The 22,812-nt window shown below is 47.6% G+C and overlaps 1 protein-coding gene across 1 annotated transcript in view; it reads left to right on the forward strand.

Moving 5' to 3' along the window:
* Positions 1–2,203: 2,203 nt before the first annotated feature.
* Positions 2,204–22,812, forward strand: part of ZNF398 (zinc finger protein 398) — a 42,383-nt gene continuing 21,774 nt past the window's right edge. Inside the window, exons 1-3 of the mRNA XM_030826280.1 lie at positions 2,204–2,505; positions 8,676–9,071; positions 22,685–22,811. Of these exons, the coding sequence (XP_030682140.1) occupies positions 2,482–2,505; positions 8,676–9,071; positions 22,685–22,811 (547 nt within the window). The 5' untranslated portion in view covers positions 2,204–2,481. The remainder of the gene's footprint in view (positions 2,506–8,675; positions 9,072–22,684; position 22,812) is intronic.

Genomic DNA, 22,812 nt, shown 5'->3' on the forward strand with positions numbered 1-22,812 from the left:
TCCTGGAAAACCAGGGTCATGTGCTTGTCCTATCACCACACACATGAAACCGCCCAAACAGGCTTGACAAAAATTGCATGCAGGTTCTGGACAGAAGTATAGTTATAATTAATCATTAATCAGGCTGCACTTCGGCCTACTTCCTTGTTGCTAAGTCACAAGGCACTAGATACTGACATTTGCATCTCTATTGTTTCTATAGATAGGATTTCAGACATCAGACTAAGAATTGATTTGCATCCCTGTTGTTCCTGTAGACAGGATCTCTGACATTAGAATCATAAGGCTTTTGTTTAAGGATCGCTTAAGATGTTTTTCAGACCACGAATTCCGGTGAAATAGTTGAGTTCAACCAGTTTGAAGGCCCCCCACAGAGGAATGGGATAGCATGAGAATGTAATTTCTTCATCTCCTTGTACCACGATTTCACCAGCACTCTCCCACCAATCAGTCAACTCCATTACCCTTACAAACCCTAACCCCAAATTCCTAGGAGAGATGGATGTGAGGGATCTTCCTGTCTCCTCCTTAGGTGGCCCTATGATTAGACCTCTTTGTCTGCTGCAACCTGGTGTCTCAGCATATAGACTTGCTATGTGCATTGGGCAAGGAACCTATTGCAGTTACACACACTCTGTTGACTTAAAACACAAACTCCCCAGATAACACTTTGTTCTCGCAGGTCCTTTTTTTTTTATTTTTTATTTTTAGATGGAGTCTAGCTCTGTCGCCCAGGGTGGAGCGCAGTGCTGATATCTCTGCTCACTGCAACCTCCACCACCTGGGTTCCAGCGATTCTCTTGCCTCAGCCTCCGGAGTAGCTGGGATTACAGGTGCACGCCACCACGCCCGGCTGATTTTTGTATTGTTTAGTAGAGACGGGGTTTCACCATGTTGGCCAGGCTGGTCTGGAATTCAGGTGATCTGCCCACCTCGGCCTCCCAAAGTGCTGGAATTACAGGCGTGAGCCACCGCGCCTGGCCTGTTCTCGCAGGTCCTTTAGCTCAGACGCAGCAAACCGTAACCTCAAGCTCGATCTCTGCTGCTCTCAGGAATTCCACTTCCTCCAGCTTGGGCAACATAGCGAGACCCTGTCTCTACAGAAAAATAAATAAGTAAACAAATAAATAAAACATTAGCCGGGCTTGGTAGCTGCGCCTTGTAGTCCAAGCTGCTCGGGCAGGCTGAGGGGAAGGATCATTTGAGCCCAGCAGTTTAAGGCTGCAGTGAGCCTTGTTTGTGCCACTTGCACTCCAGCCTGGACGACAGAGGGAGACTCTGTCTCTAAATAAATCAATAAATAAGGCCGGGCGCAATGGCTCACGCTTGTAATCCTAGCACTTTGGGAGGCCAAGGCGGGTGGATCATTTGAGGTCAGGAGTTTCAGACCAGCCTGGCCAACATGGTGAAACACCGTCTCCACTTAAAAAAAAAAAAAAAAAAATTAGCTGGGCATGGTGGTACATGCCTGTAATCCTAGCTACTTGGGAGGCAAAGGCAGGAGAATCGCTTGAACCCGGAAGGCGGTTGCAGTGAGCCGAGATCCCGCCACTGCACTCCAGCCTGGGCGACGGAGTAAGACTCCGTCTCTAAATAAATAAATAAATAAATAAAAATTAAGAATCCCATTTCCAGACCAGGCCCCGGAGAGTCAATAATCCGAGATGTGAAGGAGACCTTAGAATATTATTTGATCCCAACACGGGCCGCGTGGGACGTGAACCGCCTCACCTTGGCAACCACATTTGTAATTTCTGCAAATGATCTATATCTTTTTCATTCCAAAATTGTGCCTCTCCGTCAATCATTCCACCCACAGGCTCCCTTCAGCCCTGTCCCCCTTACTCTCACCCTGCACATTTCCGCTCTTCTAAATACGGCTGCCGTTCAGCAGAAGCTGTTCCCTGCAGACGGCGCCTGCGTATCGAGCATCCGTGAAGAAAATCACTCCCCAGAATGAGCCCGGCTTTGCGGCTGGGTCCTAAACTGCGCTCAGCTGAACCTTCTCGTGGGAATGTGAGAAAGAAGAACACACGTGGGCCCCAAATAACAACCCTCCCCACACGGAAGCCTAAGAGCCGGGGGTGGGGGGGAGGGGCGGAGGCGACGCGAACGGCGCTGGCTGCGGGGGCCGGCAGGGGGCGCGCTGGCCGCGGCGGCCGGGCAGCGCGAGCCTGCGGCGCGTCTAGGCCCGCGCGGTTCCCGGTGCACTCGCTGCCCACAAAGCGCCAGCTGAGGGGCCGCTGCGGGCGGAGTCGGCCTCGCGACCCCAGCTTGACCCGTCGCCTGCCGCCCTGCGCCTCCGCCGCGTTCCTGCGCGTCCCGAGCCCCGACGGCCTCGTGAGTCCCATCCGTGCGGGGAAGGCAGGGCCGGGTCGGCGCCGCCTGTGGAGAGGACCCGGCGGCCGGGCCTGCGTGGAGACGCGCGCGGCGGCAGCGGCGGCGGCGACTTCCGAGGCCCGGGCCAGACAGCGCAGGACCATGGCTGAGGCGGCCCCGGCCCCGGTAAGGGCGGCCGCGCGCGAGCGTTGTGAGCCCCCGAGACCCAGACCCCGAGGGAGGAAGGCGGGCGGGCAGGGAGCTGCCAGGCACAGGCGCCGTTCTCGGGTCCCGCCGGCCACGTCGCCTGTCGCCCGTGCTTGGCGGCTGCAGCCTCGCGTGAGGGGACTTAGCGGGTAGGTGTGAAACCGCCCACCCAGGGACACCAGGCTGGGCCGCAGGTCTGAGGGGGACTCGTAGGCAGCTGTGAGACCCGGGGCCCTGCAGTTGGGTTGAAGCCGAGGGGGTGCTTGCTGCGTGTCAGCCCCACGCCTGCCCTCCAGACGCGCAGCGGAGTTGGGCTGGGGAGCAGTCAGCCATTCTCGCGGCCGCGGGAGCGGTCGTCACCAGCAATCTGAGCGGTGGCGCGGGCGGCATTTAGTGTGCAGAGGCGCATTCCCGCCGCGCTGCGTGACGCCTGGGCACCGGACACTGGACTCGAGACACGCGGAAGGCCCTCCCGAAATATCTGCTGAATGAATGGTGCGGACCCGGAGGCTGGAGCGGCCTCGCGTGCGTGGCGGTTCATTCGCGGGTGTTTGCCAAGGCCTGCGGGGACAGGCAGCGGTCAGTTGCCAGGGCGACCGAGGCGACCGGGCCGCGCCTGCACGCAGCCCCGTAGAATGAGAAGGGGACGGTCAGGCCGCGGGGAAAGCATTTGCCACCCAAGAGGTCTTTGGTCACCTCTAGGAGAGCCATTGTACTGGGTCAGGAGCCACACTGGCACATGAGGGGTGACTGGGAAAAGGAGGAAGAGCAGCGATGGGTAGGGGATAGAGCAGAGGGAAGTGCCACCTCCACTCTTGGACCTGTTTTTCTTTTTTCCAACCTGTTTTTTTTTTTTGTGTATAGATGGGATGGTAGCGATGATCTTGTGTCTATGCCAGTCCTGGCTAATAGAAATATAAGGGAAGCCGCATACAAAACTCTAAATCAAGCTTGTCCAACCCGCGGCCCCCAGGCCGCATGCGGACTAGGACTGCTTTAAATGCGGCCCAACACAAATTCGTAAACTTTCTTAGAACATTATGAGATTTATGCACGGACCTTTTTCTTTGTCTTTTTTTTTGTTTGTTTAAGCTCATCAGCTATCATGATCAGTATTTTATGTGACCCAAGACAGTTCTTCCGCTGTGGCCCAGGGAAGCCAAAAGATTGGACACCCCTGCTTAAATTCTCTAGGCGTCACGTTTAAAAAGTAAAAAGCCAGGCGCTGTGTTGTGCGCGCCTGTAGTCCCAGCTAGGCTGGGGGCTGAGGCGGAAGAATCACTGGAGCTCAGGAGTTCGAGGCAGTTCACACCGCGTCTCCAAAATAAAAAAAATTTTTGAGAAGTTAAAAAATAAAGATAAATAGATGAAATTAATTTTAGTTACATATCTATTTAACTCGATATATGCAAAATATTATTTCAACATGTAATCAATTTTTTTTTTTATTTTTTTGAGGTGAAGTCTCAGTCTGTACCTCAGGCTGGAGTGCAGTGGCGCCTTCTGGGCTCACTGCAACCTCTGCCTTACTGGTTCAAGGGATTCTCCTGCCTCAGCCTCCCGAGTAGCTGGGACTACAGGCGCGTGCCACTACGCCCGGGTCCTTTTGTATTTTTAGTAGAGACGGGGTTTCACCGTGTTTGCCAGGATGGTCTCAATCTTCTGACCTCGTGATCCGCCCGCTGGGATCCAAAGTGCTGGGATTACAGGCGTGAGCCACCGCACCCGGCCTCATGTAATCAATTTAAAACATTAATGGCCAGGTGTGGTGGCTCAAGCCTGTTATCCCAAGCACTTCAGGAGGCTGCTGTGGGAACATAGCTTTAGCCCAGGAGTTGAAGACCAGCCTGGGCAACACAGGGAGACCCCATCTCTAAAAAAAAAAAAATTTTTTTTTTTTTTTTTTTTTTTTGTAATTAGCCAGGCGTGGTGGCATGCACCTGTACTCCCAGCTACTCAGGAGGCTTAGGTGGGAGGTATTTGAGCCAGGGAGGTGGAGGTTGCAGTGAGCTGTGATCCTGCCACTGCCGTCCAACCTGGGCAACAAAGTGAAACCCTGTCTCAAGCAAACAAATATTTTTTTCATACTAAGTCTTCAAAATCTCGTGTATTTTATACTCATAGCACATCTCAATTTAACTAACCACATTTCAGGTGCTCAGTGGCCACATGTAGGTAGTGGCTACTGAATTGAACAGTGCCAGTCTACCCTATGGAGAAGAATCAGGAGACAGATTGACACTAAGAAAGGAACAACCTACCCAAAAAGGTGGAAGGGGTTGGCATAAGTGAAGCAAATGTGGAGAGTTAAGATTTAAATAGGATGCAACTTCCTTAGGAAGTAAAGAAGAAAACTTAGATTCGGTTACTGATAAGTTTGAAGCGAGGAGTATGAAGAGAAAGTTGAATGAATTTAGGTCTGATTAATTTTCGTCTCAAAGTAAGAGAACATGTCATCTTCTGAGAGTGGGGGCTGCAGCAGACAAGTCTTATTACTCAGTGTCAGCATCACCTGGGAATTTGTTAAAAATACAGAATCTCAGACTGTGTACCGTGGCTCACGCCTGTAATCCCAGCACTTTGGGAGGCTGAGGCAGGTGGATCACTTGAGCTGAGGAGTTTGAGACCAGCCTAGGCAATATGGTGAAACCCTATCTCTACCAAAAATACAAAAATTAGCAGGGCATGGTGGTGTGTGGCTGTGGTCCCAGCTACTCGGGAGGCTGAGGTGGGAGAATTGCTTGAGCCCATGAGATGGAGGTTGCGGCGAGCTGAGATTACACCACTGCACTCCAGCCTGGGTGACAGACCTCATCCCAAAAAAACAAAAACAAAACCCAACAGAATCTCAGTTTTCCTTACAGACCTACTGCGTAAAAATCTGTACTTTGAAAAGATCTCCAGGTGATTCTTCCCCACCACCCCCCCACCCCAAGACAGAATCTTGCTCTGTCACTACGCTGGAGTGCAGTGGCACGATCTCAGCTCACTGCAACTTCCGCCTCCCGGATTCAAGTGATTCTCTAGCCTCAGTCTCCCGAGTAGCTGAGATTACATCGCTTGCCACCACACCCAGCTAATTTTTGTATTTTTTAGTAGAGATGGGGTTTCACCATGCTGGTCAGGCTGGTCTCAAACTCCTGGCCTCAGGTGATCCACCTGTCTCGGCCTTGCAAAGTGCTGGGATTACAGGCATGAGCCACCGCGCCTTGCCCCTCCAGGTGATTCTTATTCATGTTAGTTTGAGGACAAACTGTACTAAAAGCTGAAGGACTGCTGAGACTTTGTAGTAGCCACTTTATGGAATGGGACAAGCGGCATGGAGGGCACGAGTCAGTGTTGAGATCCCCTTTAAGCTGAGAAGCCATTGGTATGTGGTGACAGCAGTTTACCTGGTGATTTCCTCTAGGCACGCTTACCAATCTGCTTACAGGAATGGAGAAAGAATGATTGGATTGATTCAAGGCCGGAGGTTAGCTGAGCAGGTGAGGCAGAAAGACATGAGAGAAGGGGGGTTGGAAGTGACTGACGTGATCAACTAGAGAAAAAAAGCCAGGAACGGGCAGATAAACCAGGAGCGAATGGAATGGTCAAAGGACTAGGTGAAATGAGAATAAAGTAGTTGGGTAAGCTGGAAAGATGGGAGGTTGTGGTCAGAGAGTGGCTTATCAGGTTCATAGAGTTAGAAGGCTTTGTATACGTCATCCTAGTCCAATTTATTTATTGTGGGAATTTTTTCCTTTTATACTACTCTTTGTTTTGAAGTAAATTATTTTGGGACAGCCTTTTATTTTCTTGGAAAGATCAATAACCCAGGAGTTATAGGTTACAATGAGCTATGGTCATGCCACTGCACTCCAGCCTCGGTGACCCTGTCTCTAAAAATAAAAAAATTTAAAAAAATTAAGCTATAGAAGACACCCTGGTTTGCATGCAAGCCTATTTATTTATTCATTCATTCAATAAAAATTTCTTTTTTTTTTTTTTGAGACTGAATCTCGTTCTGTTGCGTAGGCTGGAGTACAGTGGCACAATGTTGGCTCACTGTAACCTCCGCCTCCTGGGTTCAAGCAATAAGTGGATAACATTTAAACTATCCATTTTAGACTTTAAAATCATATATAAGATAACATGGCCGGGCACAGTGGCTCACGCCCGTAATCCCAACACTTTGGGAGGCCGAATCACGAGATCAGGCTAACACGGTGAAACCCCGTCTCTACTAAAAATACAAAAAATTAGCCGAGCATGGTGGCACGCTCCTGTAGTCCTAGCTACTCGGGAGACTGAGGCAGGAGAATCGCTTGAACCCGGGCAGCAAAGGTTGCAGCAAGCTGAGATGGCACCACTGCACTCCAGCCTGGGCGACAGAGCGAGACTCTGTCTCAAGAAATAAATAAATAAATAAATAAATAGTAATGTGATTTCCCTTAAATATTTTTTTTTTTTTTTGAGACGGAGTCTCACTCTGTTGCCCAGGCTGGAGTACAGTGGCCCGATGTCGGCTCACTGCAAGCTCTGCCTCCTGGGTTCACTCCATTCCGCTACCTCAGCCTCCGAAGTAGCTAAGACTACAGGTGCCCGCCACCACGCCTGGCTGATTTTTTGTATTTTTAGTAGAGACAGGGTTTCACCATGTTAGCCAGGATGGTCTCGATCTCCTGACCTCGTGATCCACCTGCCTTGGCCTCCTAAAGTGCTAGGATTGCAGGCGTGAGCCACCGTGCCTGGCCTAGGTTTCTTTTTTCTTTCTTTTTTTTTTTTTTTTTTCCTGAGACGGAGTTTTGCTTTTATTGCCCAGGCTGGAATGCAATGGTGTGATCTTGGCTCACCGAAACCTGTGTCTCCTGGGTTCAAGCGATTGTCCTGCCTCAGCCTCCGAGTAGCTGAGATTACAGGCATCCGCCACGATGGCCGGCTAATTTTGTATTTTTAGTAGAGACGGGATTTCTCCATGTTGGTCAGGCAGGTCTCGAACTCCCGATCTCAGGTGATTGGCCTCTCAAAGTACTGGGATTACAGGTGTGAGCCACCCACCACACCCGGCCTCCTTTTTTTTTTTTTTTTTTTTTTTTTTTGAGACAGAGTCTCCCTCTGTTGCCCATGCTGCAGTGCAGTGGCATAATCTTGGCTCACTGTAACCTCCACTTCTCAGGTTCAAGCTGATTCTCCTGCCTCAGCCTCCCGAGTAGCTGGTGTTACAGATCTGCACCATCCCCCGGCTAATTTTTGTATTTTTAGTAGAGACGGGATTTCACCATGTTGGCCAGGCTGGGACTCGCGCTCCCAAACTCAGGTGATCTGCCCACCTCGGCCTCCCAAAGTGCTGGGATTACAGGCATGAGCCACCGCACCAGCCAGAATTTCTTTTTTTGAATAGTTCAATAATTATTTATTAGTGGGTCACAATGGCACATACCTGTAGCCCCAGCTACTTGGGAGGTTGAGGCAGGAGGATTGCTTGAGCGAGCCAGCCTGGACAACATAATGAGACCCCGAGACCCCGTCTCTAAAAAGAAACAGAAAATGTATTTATTGTAGGCCAAAGTTTGCCTGTCTGAAACTTTTGTTATGTTGGTTCTAGTTCTGCCCTCTGGAGTAACATAGTGTAAGATGAAACAAGGCTATTCTGCCTTTTGTTTTGTAACCTTCATTATTTGAAAACAGCTCTCATGTTTTCTTCAGATTCAAGATTCTTAGCTTATTCAGCCATTACTGAATGGTATGGCTATAGTTTGTAAACAGGGTGATTGACAGGTCTAGAGCTTAAGTCTGTAATGGATTTATCAGAGGGCACTAGGTTCAGTGAGGCCTGGAAAGGATCCTTGTGCACATTTGCCTTTTCCAGAGATAGAGGATGCTGCAGCAACCTAAGCTGGGCCTTATATCAGAGGAAATATACCAGACTAGTTCAAGAGCCAATTTCATTAATGCACTGTATTACCCAATCTATCCCAGAACCACCAAATCAGGTCTCTTGGATGTTGATGCCAGTGAGCTCCAGAAAGATGAGGCATACGCAGGCAGTACTAAAACTATATTCAAATTAATGTCTGCTGGACTTTTAAGCAGTCCTTATCTGATTTTAGTTTGGAGTTAGGGTTCCTTCTAACACTCAATATCTTGTTCCATCTTTCCACTGCATGCAGACATCTGAATGGGACTCCGAGTGCCTTACATCCCTGCAGCCCCTTCCTCTTCCTACACCCTCAGCAGCAAATGAGGCACACCTGCAGACAGCAGCTATCTCTCTGTGGACAGTGGTGGCTGCTGTGCAGGCTATAGAGAGGAAGGTGGAGGTCCACAGCCGGCGACTCCTACACCTAGAAGGTCGGACAGGGACAGCAGAGAAGAAACTAGCCAGCTGTGAAAAGACAGTTACCGAGCTTGGGAACCAGCTGGAGGGCAAGTGGGCCGTGCTGGGAACCCTGCTGCAGGAGTACGGGCTGCTGCAGAGGCGGCTGGAGAACTTGGAGAACCTGCTGCGCAACAGGAACTTCTGGATTCTGCGGCTCCCTCCAGGTATTAAGGGAGATATCCCAAAGGTAATACCTTCATTTCCAGATGTAAAGTACCACTAGAACTTACACTAGTAGTAGTCTTGGTCATTCAGTTACTTAGATATTTTTATTTCCTTTTAAAGTTTCTCAAAATGTCTCAGGCTGAAAGAATCATGAAGGTGTTTTATGTTTGTCTATTTGGGGAACATTTTATGTTCAATTTAGTACCCATTTAGAGTGCCAAGATTCAGATTGGAAACCTCTTTCCGGACCAAAGTTGGCTATCTGGTAGATGGATTTTTTTTATCTTTTGGTTTCTCCTACCCATTACCCATGAGCAGCTTCTTTCTTCGTTAACTTGTGTGCCAGAATCTTGGGGAGGAGACTACATCAATATTCATTTAAATCAGTCAATTTGAGGCTGGGTGTGGTGGCTTATCCCAGCACTTTGGGAGGCTGAGGTGGGCAGATACCTGAGGTCAGGAGTTCGAGACCATCCTGGCCAACGTGAGGAAACCCTGTCTCTACTAAAAATACAAAAATTAGCTGGGTGTGGTGGCGCACGCCTTTAATCCCAGCCACTTGGGAGGCTGAGGCTGGAGAATAGCTCAAACCCAGGAGTTGGAGGTTGCAGTGAGCCAAGATCATGCCATTGCATGCCAGGCTGGGCGACAAGAGCAAAACTCCTTCTAAAAAAAAAAAAAAAAAAAAAAAAAAAAAAAAAAGGCCTGGTGAGGTGACTCAAGCCTGTAATCCCAGCACTTTGGGAGGGTGAGGCAGGTGGATCTCCTGATGTCAGGAATTCAAGACCAGCCTGGCACCAACATGGTGAAATCCGGTCTCTACTTAAAATACAAAAATTGGCCAGGCGTGGTGGCTCACACCTGTAAACCCAGCACTTTGGGAGGCTGAGGAAGGCAGATCACGAGGTTAGGAGTTTAAGACTGGCCTGGCCAACATGGCCAACAAGGCGAAACCCCATCTCTATTAAACATACAAAAATTAGCTGGGCTTGGTGGCGGGCGCCTGTAATCCCAGCTACTTGGGAGGCTGAGGCAGGAGAATTGCTTGAACCCAGGAGGCGGAGGTTACAGTGAGCCGAGATCATGCCATTGCACTCCAGTCTGGGTGATAAGAGCAAGACTCCATCTCAAAAAAAAAAAAAAAAAGTTAGGTGGGCTTAGTGGCAGGCACCTGTAATCCCAGTCAGAAGGCTGAAAAAGGAGAATTGCTTGAACCCAGGAGGCCTGGGTGGCCCTGTCTCTAAAAATTAAAAAACAAAATAAATAAATAAAAATTGGCTGGACGCGGTGGCTCACACCTGTAATCCCAGCACTTTGGGAGGCCAAGGCAGGTGGATCATGAGGTCAGGAGTTCGAGATCAGCCTGGCCAATGTGGTGAAACCCTGTCTCTACGAAAAACAAAAATTAGCCTAGCGTGGTGGCATGCACTTGTAATCCCAGCTACTCAGGAGGCTGAGGCAAGAGAATTGCTTGAACCTGGGAGGCAGAGGTTGCAGTGAGCAAAAATCATGCTACTGCACTCCAGCCTGCGTGACAGAGCAAGACCCTGTCTCAAAAAAAAAAAAAAAAATTAAGCTACAGGAGACAGCCCTGAGTAAGCTGGTTTGCATGCATGCCTACTTATTTACTCATTCATTCATTCAACAAAAATTTGTGTTTTTTGGTTTTGTTTTTTTTTTTTAAGACGGATCTCACTCTGTTGCCGAGGCTAGAGTACAGTGATGTGATCATAGCTCACCACAACCTCGAACCCCTGGACTCAAGCCATCCTCATACCTCAGCTGAGACTATAGGTGTGTTTCACCACACTCAGCTAGCAAATATTTTTTGAATGCTTACTATTTGCTACCTACATCCTGAGGGCATAGCAGCAAACAATTCACTTCAGCTCCTCTGGAGCTTAGATTTTTTTGAGGAAAGAAAAATAATATAAACCCACATACACATTTAGATGCTTTGATAAAAATAAAACAAGTGCTATCTGGTAATCTGTTTTCATATTTTCAATTGGGTGTCAGAGAAGCTCTCATAAAGGAGCTAATATTTAAGTTGATTCTGAAAGACAAGGAAGGATTCAACAGTGAGAAGATCTGAGAAAGAGCTTTCCAGGCAGAAAGAATAGCTATGCCCTAAGGCACAAACAGATTTGGAATCCTGAGGCAAAGGAAAGATGCCAGTGAGTTGGTATGGATGAATGAACAAGAGCGTGACTGGAGAAAGGGGCAGGGGTCAGATCATTTAGGGTGGTGATGTTCAGCCCTGGCTATACATAAGAATCACCCGGGGCCAAGCGTGGCTCATGCCTGTAATCCCAGCACTTTAGGAGGCTGAGGCGGGCAGATCATGAGGTCAAGTGATCGAGACCAGCCTGGCCAAGGTGGTGAAACCCTGTCTCTCCTGAAAATACAAAAATTAGGTGTGGTGGCAGGTGCCTGTAATCCCAGCTACTCGGGAAGCTGAGGCAGGAGAATCGCTTGAACCCGGGAGACGGAGGTTAAGTGAGCTGAGATTGTGCCACTGCACTCCAGCCTGGGCAACAGAGTGAGACTCCGTCTCCAACAACAACAAAAAAGAAGAATCACCTGGTAGGCTTTTAAAATTTTGATGAGCATGGCCGGGCGCGGTGGCTCACGCTTGTAATCCCAGCACTTTGGGAGGCCGAGGCGGGCGGATCACGAGGTCAGGAGATCGAGACCACGGTGAAACCCCGTCTCTACTAAAAATACAAAAAATTAGCTGGGCGTGGTGGCGGGCGCCTGTAGTCCCAGCTACTTGGAGAGGCTGAGGCAGGAGAATGGCGTGAACCCGGGAGGCGGAGCTTGCGGTGAGCCGAGATTGCGCCACCGCACTCTAGCCTGGGTGCCTGGGTGACAGAGCGAGACTCCGTCTCAAAAAAAAAAAAAAAAAAAAAAATTTTGGTGAGCATTACATCCAGATTCTGACCTAATAGGTCCAGGATGGAGCTTAAGCATGAATAATTTTTTAAAAACCTCCATAGATGATTCTAATATATGACTAGGGTTGTGAACCACCGATGTGTAGGGCATTTAAGACCAACGAAAGGAATTTGGATTTTTAACTAAGATGTAATGAGGAGAAATTGGAGGGTTTGAAGCAGAGGAATTATATAGGGTTATATATATATATATATATATATATATATTTTTTTTTTTTTTTTTTTTTTTTTTTTTTTTTTTGAGACGGAGTCTCACTTTGTCGCCCAGGCTGCAGTGCAGTGGCGCCATCTCGGCTCACTGCAAGCTCCGCCTCCCGGGTTCATGCCATTCTCCTGCCTCAGCCTCCTGAGTAGCTGGTACTACAGGCGTCCACCACCACGCCCGGCTAATTTTTTGTATTTTTAGTGGAGACGGGGTTTCACCATGTTAGCCAGGATGGTCTTGATCTCCTGACCTTGTGATCCGCCCACCTCGGCCTCCCAAAGTGCTGAGATTACAGGCGTGAGCCACCGCGCCCGGTCGGTTTTATATATTGAAAGAATCCCTTTGGCTGCTTTGTGGAGAATGAATCCATAGGGGAAGAACTGAAGAAGGGAGGAAATATTAAGGCAGGGAGGGATGCAAGTGGCTTGGATGAGGGTAGCAGTTGTAGAGATAGAGAGAAGTGGACAGATGCAGGATGTTTGGTGGTAGAAGTGACAATAAGAGTTACTGATGGGAAGGCCGGGTGCAGTGGCTCAAACCTGTAATCTCACCACATTGGGAGGCTGAGGCGGGCGGATCACGAGGTCAGGAGTTTGAGACCAGCCTGGCCAACATGGTGAATCCCCGTCTCTACTAAAAATACAAAAAAATTAGCCGGGCGTGGTGGCGGGCGCCTGTAGTCCCAGCTACTCGGAGACGCTGAGGCAGTAGAATGGCGTGAACCCTGGAGGCGGAGCTTGCAGTGAGCCGAGATGGCGCCACTGCACTGCAGCCTCGGCGACAGAGCGAGACTCCGTCTCAAAAAAAAAAAAAAAAAGTTACTGATGGGAATTAGGAAAAAAGGCGTTAAGAACTATAGTTGTAGGCCAGGCGCAGTGGCTCACGCCTGTAATCCCAGCACTTTGGGGAGGCCAAGGCAGGTGGATCATCTGAGGTGAGGAGTTTGAGACCAGCCTGACCAACATGGAGAAACCCCATCTCTACTAAATATACAAAAAAGTTAGCTGGGCGTGGTGGCACATGCCCATAATCCCAGCTACTTGGGAGGCTGAGGCAGGAGAATCGCTTGAACCCAGGAGGCAGAGGTTGCGGTGAGGCGAGATTGTGCCACTGAACTCCAGCCTGGGCAACAAGAGCGAAACTCCATTTCAAAAAAAAGAATAATTATAAATTTACTGTGTGGTAATTTAGTTAGAATTTACTATTCTAAGTATTCTACTTATTTTAAGGCATATGAGTCTCAGAAGAACCCAACTTGCCCGAGATCACATAGTTAATATAAATAACAAAGTTGTGTTGTAACTAGGTTGGCTCCAGAGCAGATGCTCTTAACCACGTTAGGTTTCCTGACTCAAGCTTTCGGCTTGAACTGGGTAGATGGTGTTGGAGTTTCCTTGAGGGGAATACCTTGGGGAAGTGTGGCCTTGGGGGTGGGAGGAAATTAGGAGTTCCCCTTTGACAATGTTTGGTTTGAAATGCCTGTGATACTTTCAGGAGAGACGTTAAGTGGACTAAGAAAGTCCTGGACCGGGCGGGGCTCGGTGGCTCACGCCTGTAATCCCAGCACTTTGGGAGGCCGAGGCAGGCGGATCACGAGGTCAGGAGATGGAGACCATCCTGGCTAACATGGTGAAACCCCGTCTCTACTAAAAAATACAAAATATTAGCTGGGCGTGGTGGCGAGCGTCTGTAGTCCCAGCTACTCGGGAGGCTGAGGCAGGAGAATGGCATGAACCTGGGAGGCGGAGCTTGCAGTGAGCTGAGATGGCGCCACTGCACTCCAGCCTGGGCGACAGAGCGAGACTCCGTCTCAAAAAAAAAAAAAAAAAGAAAGTCCAGGACGGGCAGGGCGCGGTGGCTCACGCCTATAATCCCAGCACTTTGGGAGGCCAAGGCAGGCGGATCACGAGGTCAAGAGATCGAGACCATTCTGGCCAACATGGTGAAATCCTGTCTCTACTAAAAGTACAAAAATTAACTGGGCGTGGTGACGCTCGCCTGGAGTCCCAGCTACTCGGGAGGCTGAGGCAGGAGAATTGCTTGAACCTGGGAGGTGGAGGTAGCAGTGAGCCGAGATCTCGCCACTGCACTCCAGCCTGGCGACAGAGCAAGACTCTGTCTCAAAAAAAAAAAAAGTCCAGGACCAAGTCCGGTGGTAGGAGGAGCTGGCAGAGGAGATTAGGAAGGAAAGGCTGGGCCAGCACCGTGGCTCATGGTGGCAGGCGCATGTAGTCCCAGCTACTCGGGAGGCTGTGGCAGGAGAATCGCTTGAACCCAGGAGGTGGAGGTTGCAGTGAGCCGAGATCGTGCCATTGCACTCCAGTCTGGGCAACATAGCAAGACTCCGTCTCCAAAAAACAAATAAAAATAAAAATAAAAAAGAAGGAAAGGCTGATGAGGTAGAGGAAAAAACAAACAGGAAAGTATGTGGTGTCACAGGGCCAAGGAGAAAAAAAAGCATCCCAAGTAGAGAGTTGTCATTTATGTTGAATATGTTACTGGGAGGTTTAGAAAGATGAGGACAGTGAGTATGATTTGTCTGCATAGATGTCACTGGTGGTTTTTACAATAATTGCTTGTGTGGACTGGTGGGATAGAAGACTGAATGGAGCCGATTTTGAAGAGTGAATGCGAAGAGAAAAAATGGAAAGATGATCCACAACTCTTTCAGATTTTTCTGTGAAGTGGGGTGGAGGATGAGGAAGTACCTGGGAAGGATATTGGAGCCATTTCTCATAGAGAACCTTCTCCATAGTACATTTTGTTTGTGCATCTGGAGCTCCTCCAGGAGTTCCTTGGGATAATTTAAATTTAGTATTCATGGCCTGGCGCGGTGGCTCACACCTGTAATCCCAGCACTTTGGGAGGCCTAGGCAGGCAGATCATCTGAGGTCAGGAGTTCGAGACCAGCCTGACATGGTGAAACCCTGTCTCTACTGAAAATACAAAATTAGCTGGGCATGGTGGCACATTCCTCTAATCCCAGCTACTCGGGAGGCTGAGGCAGGAGAATCACTTGAACCCAGGAGGCAGAGGTTGCAGTGAGCTGAGATCATGCCATTGCATTCCAGCCTGGGCGACAGAGCAAAACACCATTTCAAAAAATTTAGTATTTATTTTAAGAATAATAGTAAAGTTAAGTTAAAGTTATTGTCTTATCTGGAATAAGTGGTTAACAGTTAAACTGTCCATCTTGGACTCTAAAATCATATATAAAATAATGTGATTTCCCTTAAAGATTTTTTTTTTTTTTTTTTGAGATGGAGTCTCCCTCTTGCTCAGGCTGCAGTGCAGTGGCGTGATCTCGGCTCACTGCAACCTCCACTTCCCAGGGTCAAGCAATTCTCCCACCTCAGCCTCCCAAGTAGCTGAGATTATAGGTGTGCACCACCATGCCTGGTTAATTTTTGAATTTTTAGAGGAACTCTGACCTCAAGTGATGCACCTGCCCTGGTCAACCAAAGTGCTGGGATTACAGGCGTGAGCCACCACGCCTGGCCATCTCTTAAATATTTCTTAATGCAATTAAAATGCGTTTGATTCTAGTCAAAATGTATTAAAGATTTACTAAATTGAAATATGAGAAATAAACTTATGTGTCCTTGCTTTGTTGAAAATGCTCTTTTTCAGCTGGGCGTGGTGGCTCGCGCCTGTAATCCCAGCACTTTGGGAGGCTGAGGCAGGTGGATCACAAGGTCAGGAGATTGAGACCATCCTGGCTAACATGGTGAAACCCTGTCTTTACTAAAAATACAAAAAAAATTAGCCAGGCATGGTGGCGGGTGCCTGTAGTCCCAGCTACCCGGGAGGCTGAGGCAGGAGAATGACGTGAACCCGGGAAGTGGAGCCTGTAGTCAGCTGAGGTCGTGCCACTGCACTCCAGCCTGGGTGACAAAGTGAGGCTCCGTCTCAAAAAAAAAAAGAAAAAAAAAAGCTCTTTTTTCTGCTCTTAAATTTGAATGCCAAGTTCCAGGTCCAAAATAAATTTTCTTCAAAAAAAAAATTTTTTTTTTTTTTTTGAGATGCAGTCTCACTCTGTCTCTGTTAGAAAGATTGAGTGCAGTAGCACAATCTCCACTCACTGCAGCCTCCACCTCCGGGGCTCAAGCGATTCTCATGTCTCAGCCTCCCGAGTAGCTGGGACTAAAAGCATGCACCACTTTGCCTGGCTAATTTTTGTATTTTTAGTAGAGATGGGGTTTCCCCATGTTGGCCAGGCTTGTCTCGAACTCCTGACCTCAAGTGATCCTTCTCCTTCAGCCTCCCAAAGTTCTGGGACTACAGGTGTGAACCACCAGGCCCAGCCAGTGTGATACTTTGATACATTTGCATAAAGTGTAATGATAAAATGAGGGTAATTTGCATATCTATCACCTGAAGCATTTATCATTTCTTTGTGTTGGGAACACCAAAAAAATCCTCTCTTCTAGGCCGGGCGTGGTGACTCATGCCTGTAATCCCAGCACTTTGGAAGGCCGAGGCGGGCGGATCACGAGGTCAGGAGATCAAGACCATCCTGGCTGACACGGGGGTCTCAACTAAAAATACGAAAAAGTAGCCAGGTGTGGTGGCGGGCGCCTGTAGTCCCACTCGGGAGGCTACTCGGGAGGCTGAGGCAGGAGAATGGCATGAACCTGGGAAGCGGAGCTTGCAATGAGCTGAGAGTATAGACCAGTCTATACTAGGAAGTGGGATTCTCTTCTGCATATGGCCATTCCCTACATGCAATCTTAACCCCAGCAAGGCAGAATTCACAGTCCTCCTCTGAATGCACTCTTCAGTTTCCTTCACTTGAATGTTTTCTCCATTCCCATCAGGACTAGCCAAAGTCACATCTTTTTTTGAGTCATGCCAGCCCCATGTCTTGTCCATGTCATTCATTTGCAGATAGTCATATTCCCCTTTGGGGCAGAAAACTATATTTTAATTATCTCAGTGCTTAGGGAAAACTTTGTATATAGTGGATACTCAGAATGTTTTCTTGTGTGAGTTAAGTACGCTTTGCGTTTGTACCTAACTCTGAGTAACTGTTTAGAAGTAATGTCCTCCACCCTCCAGAAGCTCATAGCTTTAGATTATCACCTTTCTTCTTGAAAGCATTGTGAACTCCTAGAGATTGGTCTGTGTCTTATTTTTCCTGTATCCTTTCAGTACCCCATATAGTTTTCTCAGTCAGGAGGCACTTAGTAAATAGTAAAGATTTTTAGACTGAGGGGGCTGGAGTGGGGACGGGCTGCTGGCTGAGGTGGTGTCTCTGCTCTGCACCCCAAGGAGGCCTGTCAGGAGGAGGTGGGCTTTCCCCAACGCTGCCCTCTTGACCCTTGGAGCTCTCCCAGGATTCCTCAGATTTCCCCAGCGCCCCTCTGGCACTGTGTCTCCTCCTCTTTGCCCTGCCTCCTCCCTGTCCCACCACCACCTCCTCACCCAGTCTCTTCCTCCTCCTCTTTGCTTTGGCTCCTTGCCACCAGGATCTTTTCCTAACTTTTTTCTTTCCTAGTAGAGACAATGAGCTGACAACCTGACTTCCAACAAATATTGAGGAAAGGTAAAAACTAGTTTTTAGGCCAGGTGTGGTGGCTCAAGCCTGTAATTCCAGGGCTTTGGGAGGCTGAGGTTGGAGGATTGCTTGAGGCCAGGTGTAGGACACCAGCCTGGGCAACATAGCCAGACCCATCCCTACAAAAATTATGTTTCTAAAGATTGACTTGCCATAGTGGCGTGTGCCTGTTGTCCCAGCTACTTGGGAAGCTGAAATGGGAGGATGACCTGAGCTCAGGAGGTTGAGGCTATAGTGAGCCATGATCACGTCGCTGCACCCCAGTTTGGGTGACAGAGTGAGACCCTGTCTTCAAAACAAAACAAAAACCAAAAACAACTAGTTACCAGATTCTGAATGCCTAACATACAAGCATACAAGGTGGCAGGATGAGTACATAAAGTCGCAGAAAGTACTCAAGCGCCTATTAAATGAAAAGCAAACATACCAGGAAAAACTTCAGCTCCTGCTTGAAGAACTAAGAGGGGAATTAGTAGAAAAGCTAAGGACTTAGAAGAAATGAAGCTGCAGGTATTAACTCCAAAAAAAAAAAAAAAAAAAAAGGAATTGTTAAAAGCCCAAATGCAGCAAAAATTAGAAACTCCAATGTTTTTGCAATTGGGATGAAGAAGTGGAAAAGTATAGAGCTGCAAGCTTTGCTATAAACATACATTTCTTAAATAGAATCTGAAACACTAGGAAAAAGAATTTGCGTGTATTTTGGAAAAAAACTCTAAAATTTGAATTAGAGATTTATTTTTATTTTTATTTATTTATATATTTTTCAAGACAGGGTCTTGCTCTTGCCCGGGCTGGAGTGCAGTGGTGCTATCTTTGCTTACTGCAGCCTTAAGGCTCAAGTGAGACTCTTGCCTCAGCCTCCTGAGTGGCTGGGACTACAGGTGTGCATTACCACAGCTGGTTAATTTTTTTTTTTTTTTTTTTTTTTTGAGTCGGAGTCTCGCTCCATCACCCAGGCTGGAGTGCAGTGGTGCGATCTTGGCTCACTGTAACCTCTGCCTTCTGGGTTCACGCCATTCTCCTGCCTCAACCTCCCGAGTAGCTGGGACTATAGGCTCCTGCCACCACGTCTGGCTAATTTTTTATGTTTTTAGTAGAGACGGGGTTTCACCATATTAGCCAGGATGGTCTCCATCTCCTGACCTCGTGATCTGCCCGCCTTGGCCTCTCAAAGTGCTAGGATTACAGGCGTGAGACACTGCGCCTGGCCCCACAGCTGGCTAATTTTTAAATTTCTTTATACAGACAGGATATCGCTATGTTGTCCAGGCTGGTTTCAAACTCCTAACCTCAAATGATGCTCCTGCCTTGGCCTCCCAAAGTGCTGAGATTACAGGCATGAGCCAGTGCACCTGGCCTAAATTATAGATTGCAAGACTGGGGAAAGATGTAGAACTATATAACTAGCTGCTTAGTGTTGATCCCACAAGAGACAACAAATGAGTTGAGGAACTTCTTTGAGAAAAAGTCCATTTGTTTCAGAAATTGAAATATTCATAGGCTGGCTGGGCACAGTGGTTCACACCTGTACTCCCAGCACTTTGGGAGGCCGAGGTGGGCAGATCGCTTGAGGTGAGGAGTTTGAGACTAGCCTGGCCAACATGGTGAAACCCTTGGGGGCGGCGGGGGCCGGAGGTTGCAGTGAGCTGAGATCGTGCCATTGCACTCCAGCCTGGGCAACAGCGAGAGTCTGTCTCAAAAAAAAAAAATATATATATATATATATATTCATTCAGAGGCTGAAGTAGCAAATTTAATGGCTGAAAAAGAGAATTCTGGTGCTCAGTTAGAAAATGTCCTAAGAATACAGGTGTGACAGTTGGACAGTTGGCTGAGATGCAGTTACAGTCAGGTCCCAGGAGGCCAAAAATGTCACGTAAACTATAGGTTAAATGCTCGGAAAAAGAGCCACAATCAAACAAGGAACAAAATATCTGTTTTTTTTTTTTTTTTTTTTTTTTTTTCAGACGGAGTTTTGCTCCTGTCGCCCAGGTTGGAGTGCAGTGGCGTGATCTCACCTCACTGGAACCTCCATCTCCCAGGTTCAAGCGATTCTCCTGCCTCAGCCTCCTGAGTAGCTGGGATTATAGGCATGGCCATCATGCCTAGCTATTTTTTTTTTTTTGAGACGGAGTTTTGCCCTTGTCGTGCAGGCTGAAGTACAATGGTGTGATCTCGGCTTACCGCACCCTCTGCCTCCCGAGTTCAAGCGATTCTCCTGCCTTAGCCTCCCAAGTAGCTAGGATTACAGGCATGTGCCACCACGCCCCTGGGTAATTTTGTATTTTTGGTAGAGACGGGGTTTCTCCATGTTGGTCAGGCTGGTCTTGAACTCCCGACCTCAGGTGAGCCACCGCGCCTGGCCACGCCCAGCTAATTTTTGTGTTTTTAGTAGAGACAGGGTTTCACCATGTTGGCCAGGCTGGTCTCAAACTCCTGACCTCAGGTGATCCACCCGCCTTGGCCTTCCAAAGTTCTAGGAGCCACTGTACCTGGCCAAAGTACCTTTTTAATCATTAAAGATTACATAAAACTGAACAAGAAAGAAATACCCTGACCAGGCTGGGAGTGGTGGCAGTGGCTCATGCCTGTAATCCCAGCACTTTGGGAGGCTGAGGTAGGTGAATCATTTGAGGTCAGGAGTCAAGACCCGCCTGACCAACATGGTGAAACTCCGTGTCTACTAAAAATACAAAAATTAGCCGGGCGTGGTGGTGTGCACCTTTAATCCCAGCTACTTGGGAGGCTGAGGCAGGAGGATTGCTTGAACCCAGGAGACAGAGGTGGCAGTGAGCCGAGATAGCGTCACTGCGCTCCAGCCTGGGTGACCCAGCAAGACTCCATCTTAAAAAAAGAAAGAGGGCTGGGCGCAGTGGCTTGCGCCTGTAATCCCAGCACTTTGGGAGGCCGAGGCAGGCGGATCACAAGGTCAGGAGATTGAGATCATCCTGGCTAACATGGTGAAACTCCATCTCTACTAAAAATACAAAAAATTAGCCGGGCATGGTGGTGGGCACCTGTAGTCCCAGTTACCTGGGAGGCTGAGGCAGGAGAATGGTGTGAACCCAGGAGGCAGAGCTTTCAGTGAGCCGAGATCGTGCCACTGCACTCCAGCCTGGGTGACAGAGTGAGACTCCGTCTCAAAAAAATAAAAAATAAATACAAAAAAGAGAAAGAAAGAAATACACTGACCACTAAAGTCAAAGAACGAAACTTTCAAGCATACTAGAAATAACAGCCATGAAACTAGAGGCAGCAAGACTGAGCTGAAAGGGAAAGGAAAAAGATTCAAAGTGAACTGGATGGTTTACAGTGAGACAATGAAATTCTCAGACCAGCTATTGAACACCACAAAGTGCACTTAGTAAAAAGAAGATCATATATTAATATGTAAGGTACCAGATGCCAAGGAAGAAGGTTGTAAAAGACTTGTGGTATTACAGGATGAAAAGCTAGAATTTGAGAACAAGTTAGCAGATAGAAAATGAAAGTGGAGCACGATGTCTGGAAGCAATGTGAAAAGCATCAGTGTGAAAAGAAATTGTGGGAGGCCGGGTGCGGTGGCTCACACCTGTAATCCCAGCACTTTGGGAGGCTGAGACAGGTGGATCACGAGGTCAGGAGCTCGAGACCAGCCTGACCAACATGGTGAACCCCATCTCTACTAAAAACACAAGAATTAGCAGTGTGTGGTGGCGGGTGCCTGTAATCCCAGCTACTCAGGAGGCTGAGGCAGGAGAATTGCTTGAACCCGGGAGGCAAAGGTTGTAGTGAGACGAGATCGCTCCTCTGCACTCTAGCCTGGGTGTACAGTGAGACTCTGTCTCTTAAAAAAAAAAAAAAAAGAAAAGAAAAGAAAGAAAATGCAGAGGAAGAAAGAAAAAATGAAAATTTTGACTTGGAATAGTAAATCAGTAGTTTTCAGATCCAAGTTACCTCACTTGCAGAGTTCAAACCGAATGCTGAAGGAAACGATGGGGACGTTAAAACAGGAATGCTGAAATATAAGAAATCAAGCTGAAAAAGTCTAACTAGAAGTCAAAAAGACATTGGAAAAAGAACAGACACAGCAGTTAGAAGAAAAGCATATGCTTCATGAATGTATCTCAGAGAAATGTATAGTCAAGCTAAAGAGAAATTGCAGTGAGCTGCAGTTGCCCAGAAAAAGAGGAAATCTTGCCGTGAAAACAACTGAAGAGATGGCAGGACAAGGTGTAAATCTTGGAGGCAGGTAGAGAGGAACTGAAAACAGAAAATTGGGTTTTAAATAGACAAAATGTTCCATTTGAAGAATATACAAAGCTTCAGAAAAGACTAAAGGATACACACAGAAGACATAATGAATTTTGAATTTAATTTTGGTTCCTAACATGCCTCCAAAATCAATCCTGTTTGCTCTCAGTCATCAGCCATGGTATTATCCTTTCCTCCCCATGTGCATGATGAACAGCATCAAAGGGAACTCTGTACTTGGCAAAAGTACAGAGGAACTAGAGGAACTAGAAATAACACAAAGAAAACAAATAGAGGAATTTGGATCTCCTGGAGAGTGATGTTCTTAGAGAAAAAGCATTTTAAAAGAGGTGAAATCAAAGACTCAATAAAGCTTGAAGTTTTAACATACATGGTATTTAGATATTTTATTACTGCTTACAGAAATACTCGAATGTGCCTCAAGAAAAGGTACCAGGTTTATTTAAGGTACTCATGCTGTATTGCATGAGTACTGGGATTTTAGGATTTTCTAATGACAAGTGAAGCATTAAAAGAAACCGTTTCAGAGATATTTAGAATATTTATTGACCACCCTTTGAAAATGTAAAAAAAAAAAAAAAAAGGAACTAATTGGGATAAAGAGATTTATTGAATGACTGAATTATAATGGGAGGGACTAACCCATGTGATTGTAATTTTAGGTGCCTGTGGCATTTGATGATGTCTCCATCTACTTTTCCACTCCAGAGTGGGAAAAATTAGAAGAATGGCAAAAGGAACTTTACAAGAATATCATGAAGGGCAACTATGAGTCTCTCATCTCCATGGG

The sequence above is a fragment of the Nomascus leucogenys genome, chromosome 13 (assembly GCF_006542625.1).
Source record: "Nomascus leucogenys isolate Asia chromosome 13, Asia_NLE_v1, whole genome shotgun sequence".
In the NCBI taxonomy this organism is placed as follows: domain Eukaryota; kingdom Metazoa; phylum Chordata; class Mammalia; order Primates; family Hylobatidae; genus Nomascus; species Nomascus leucogenys.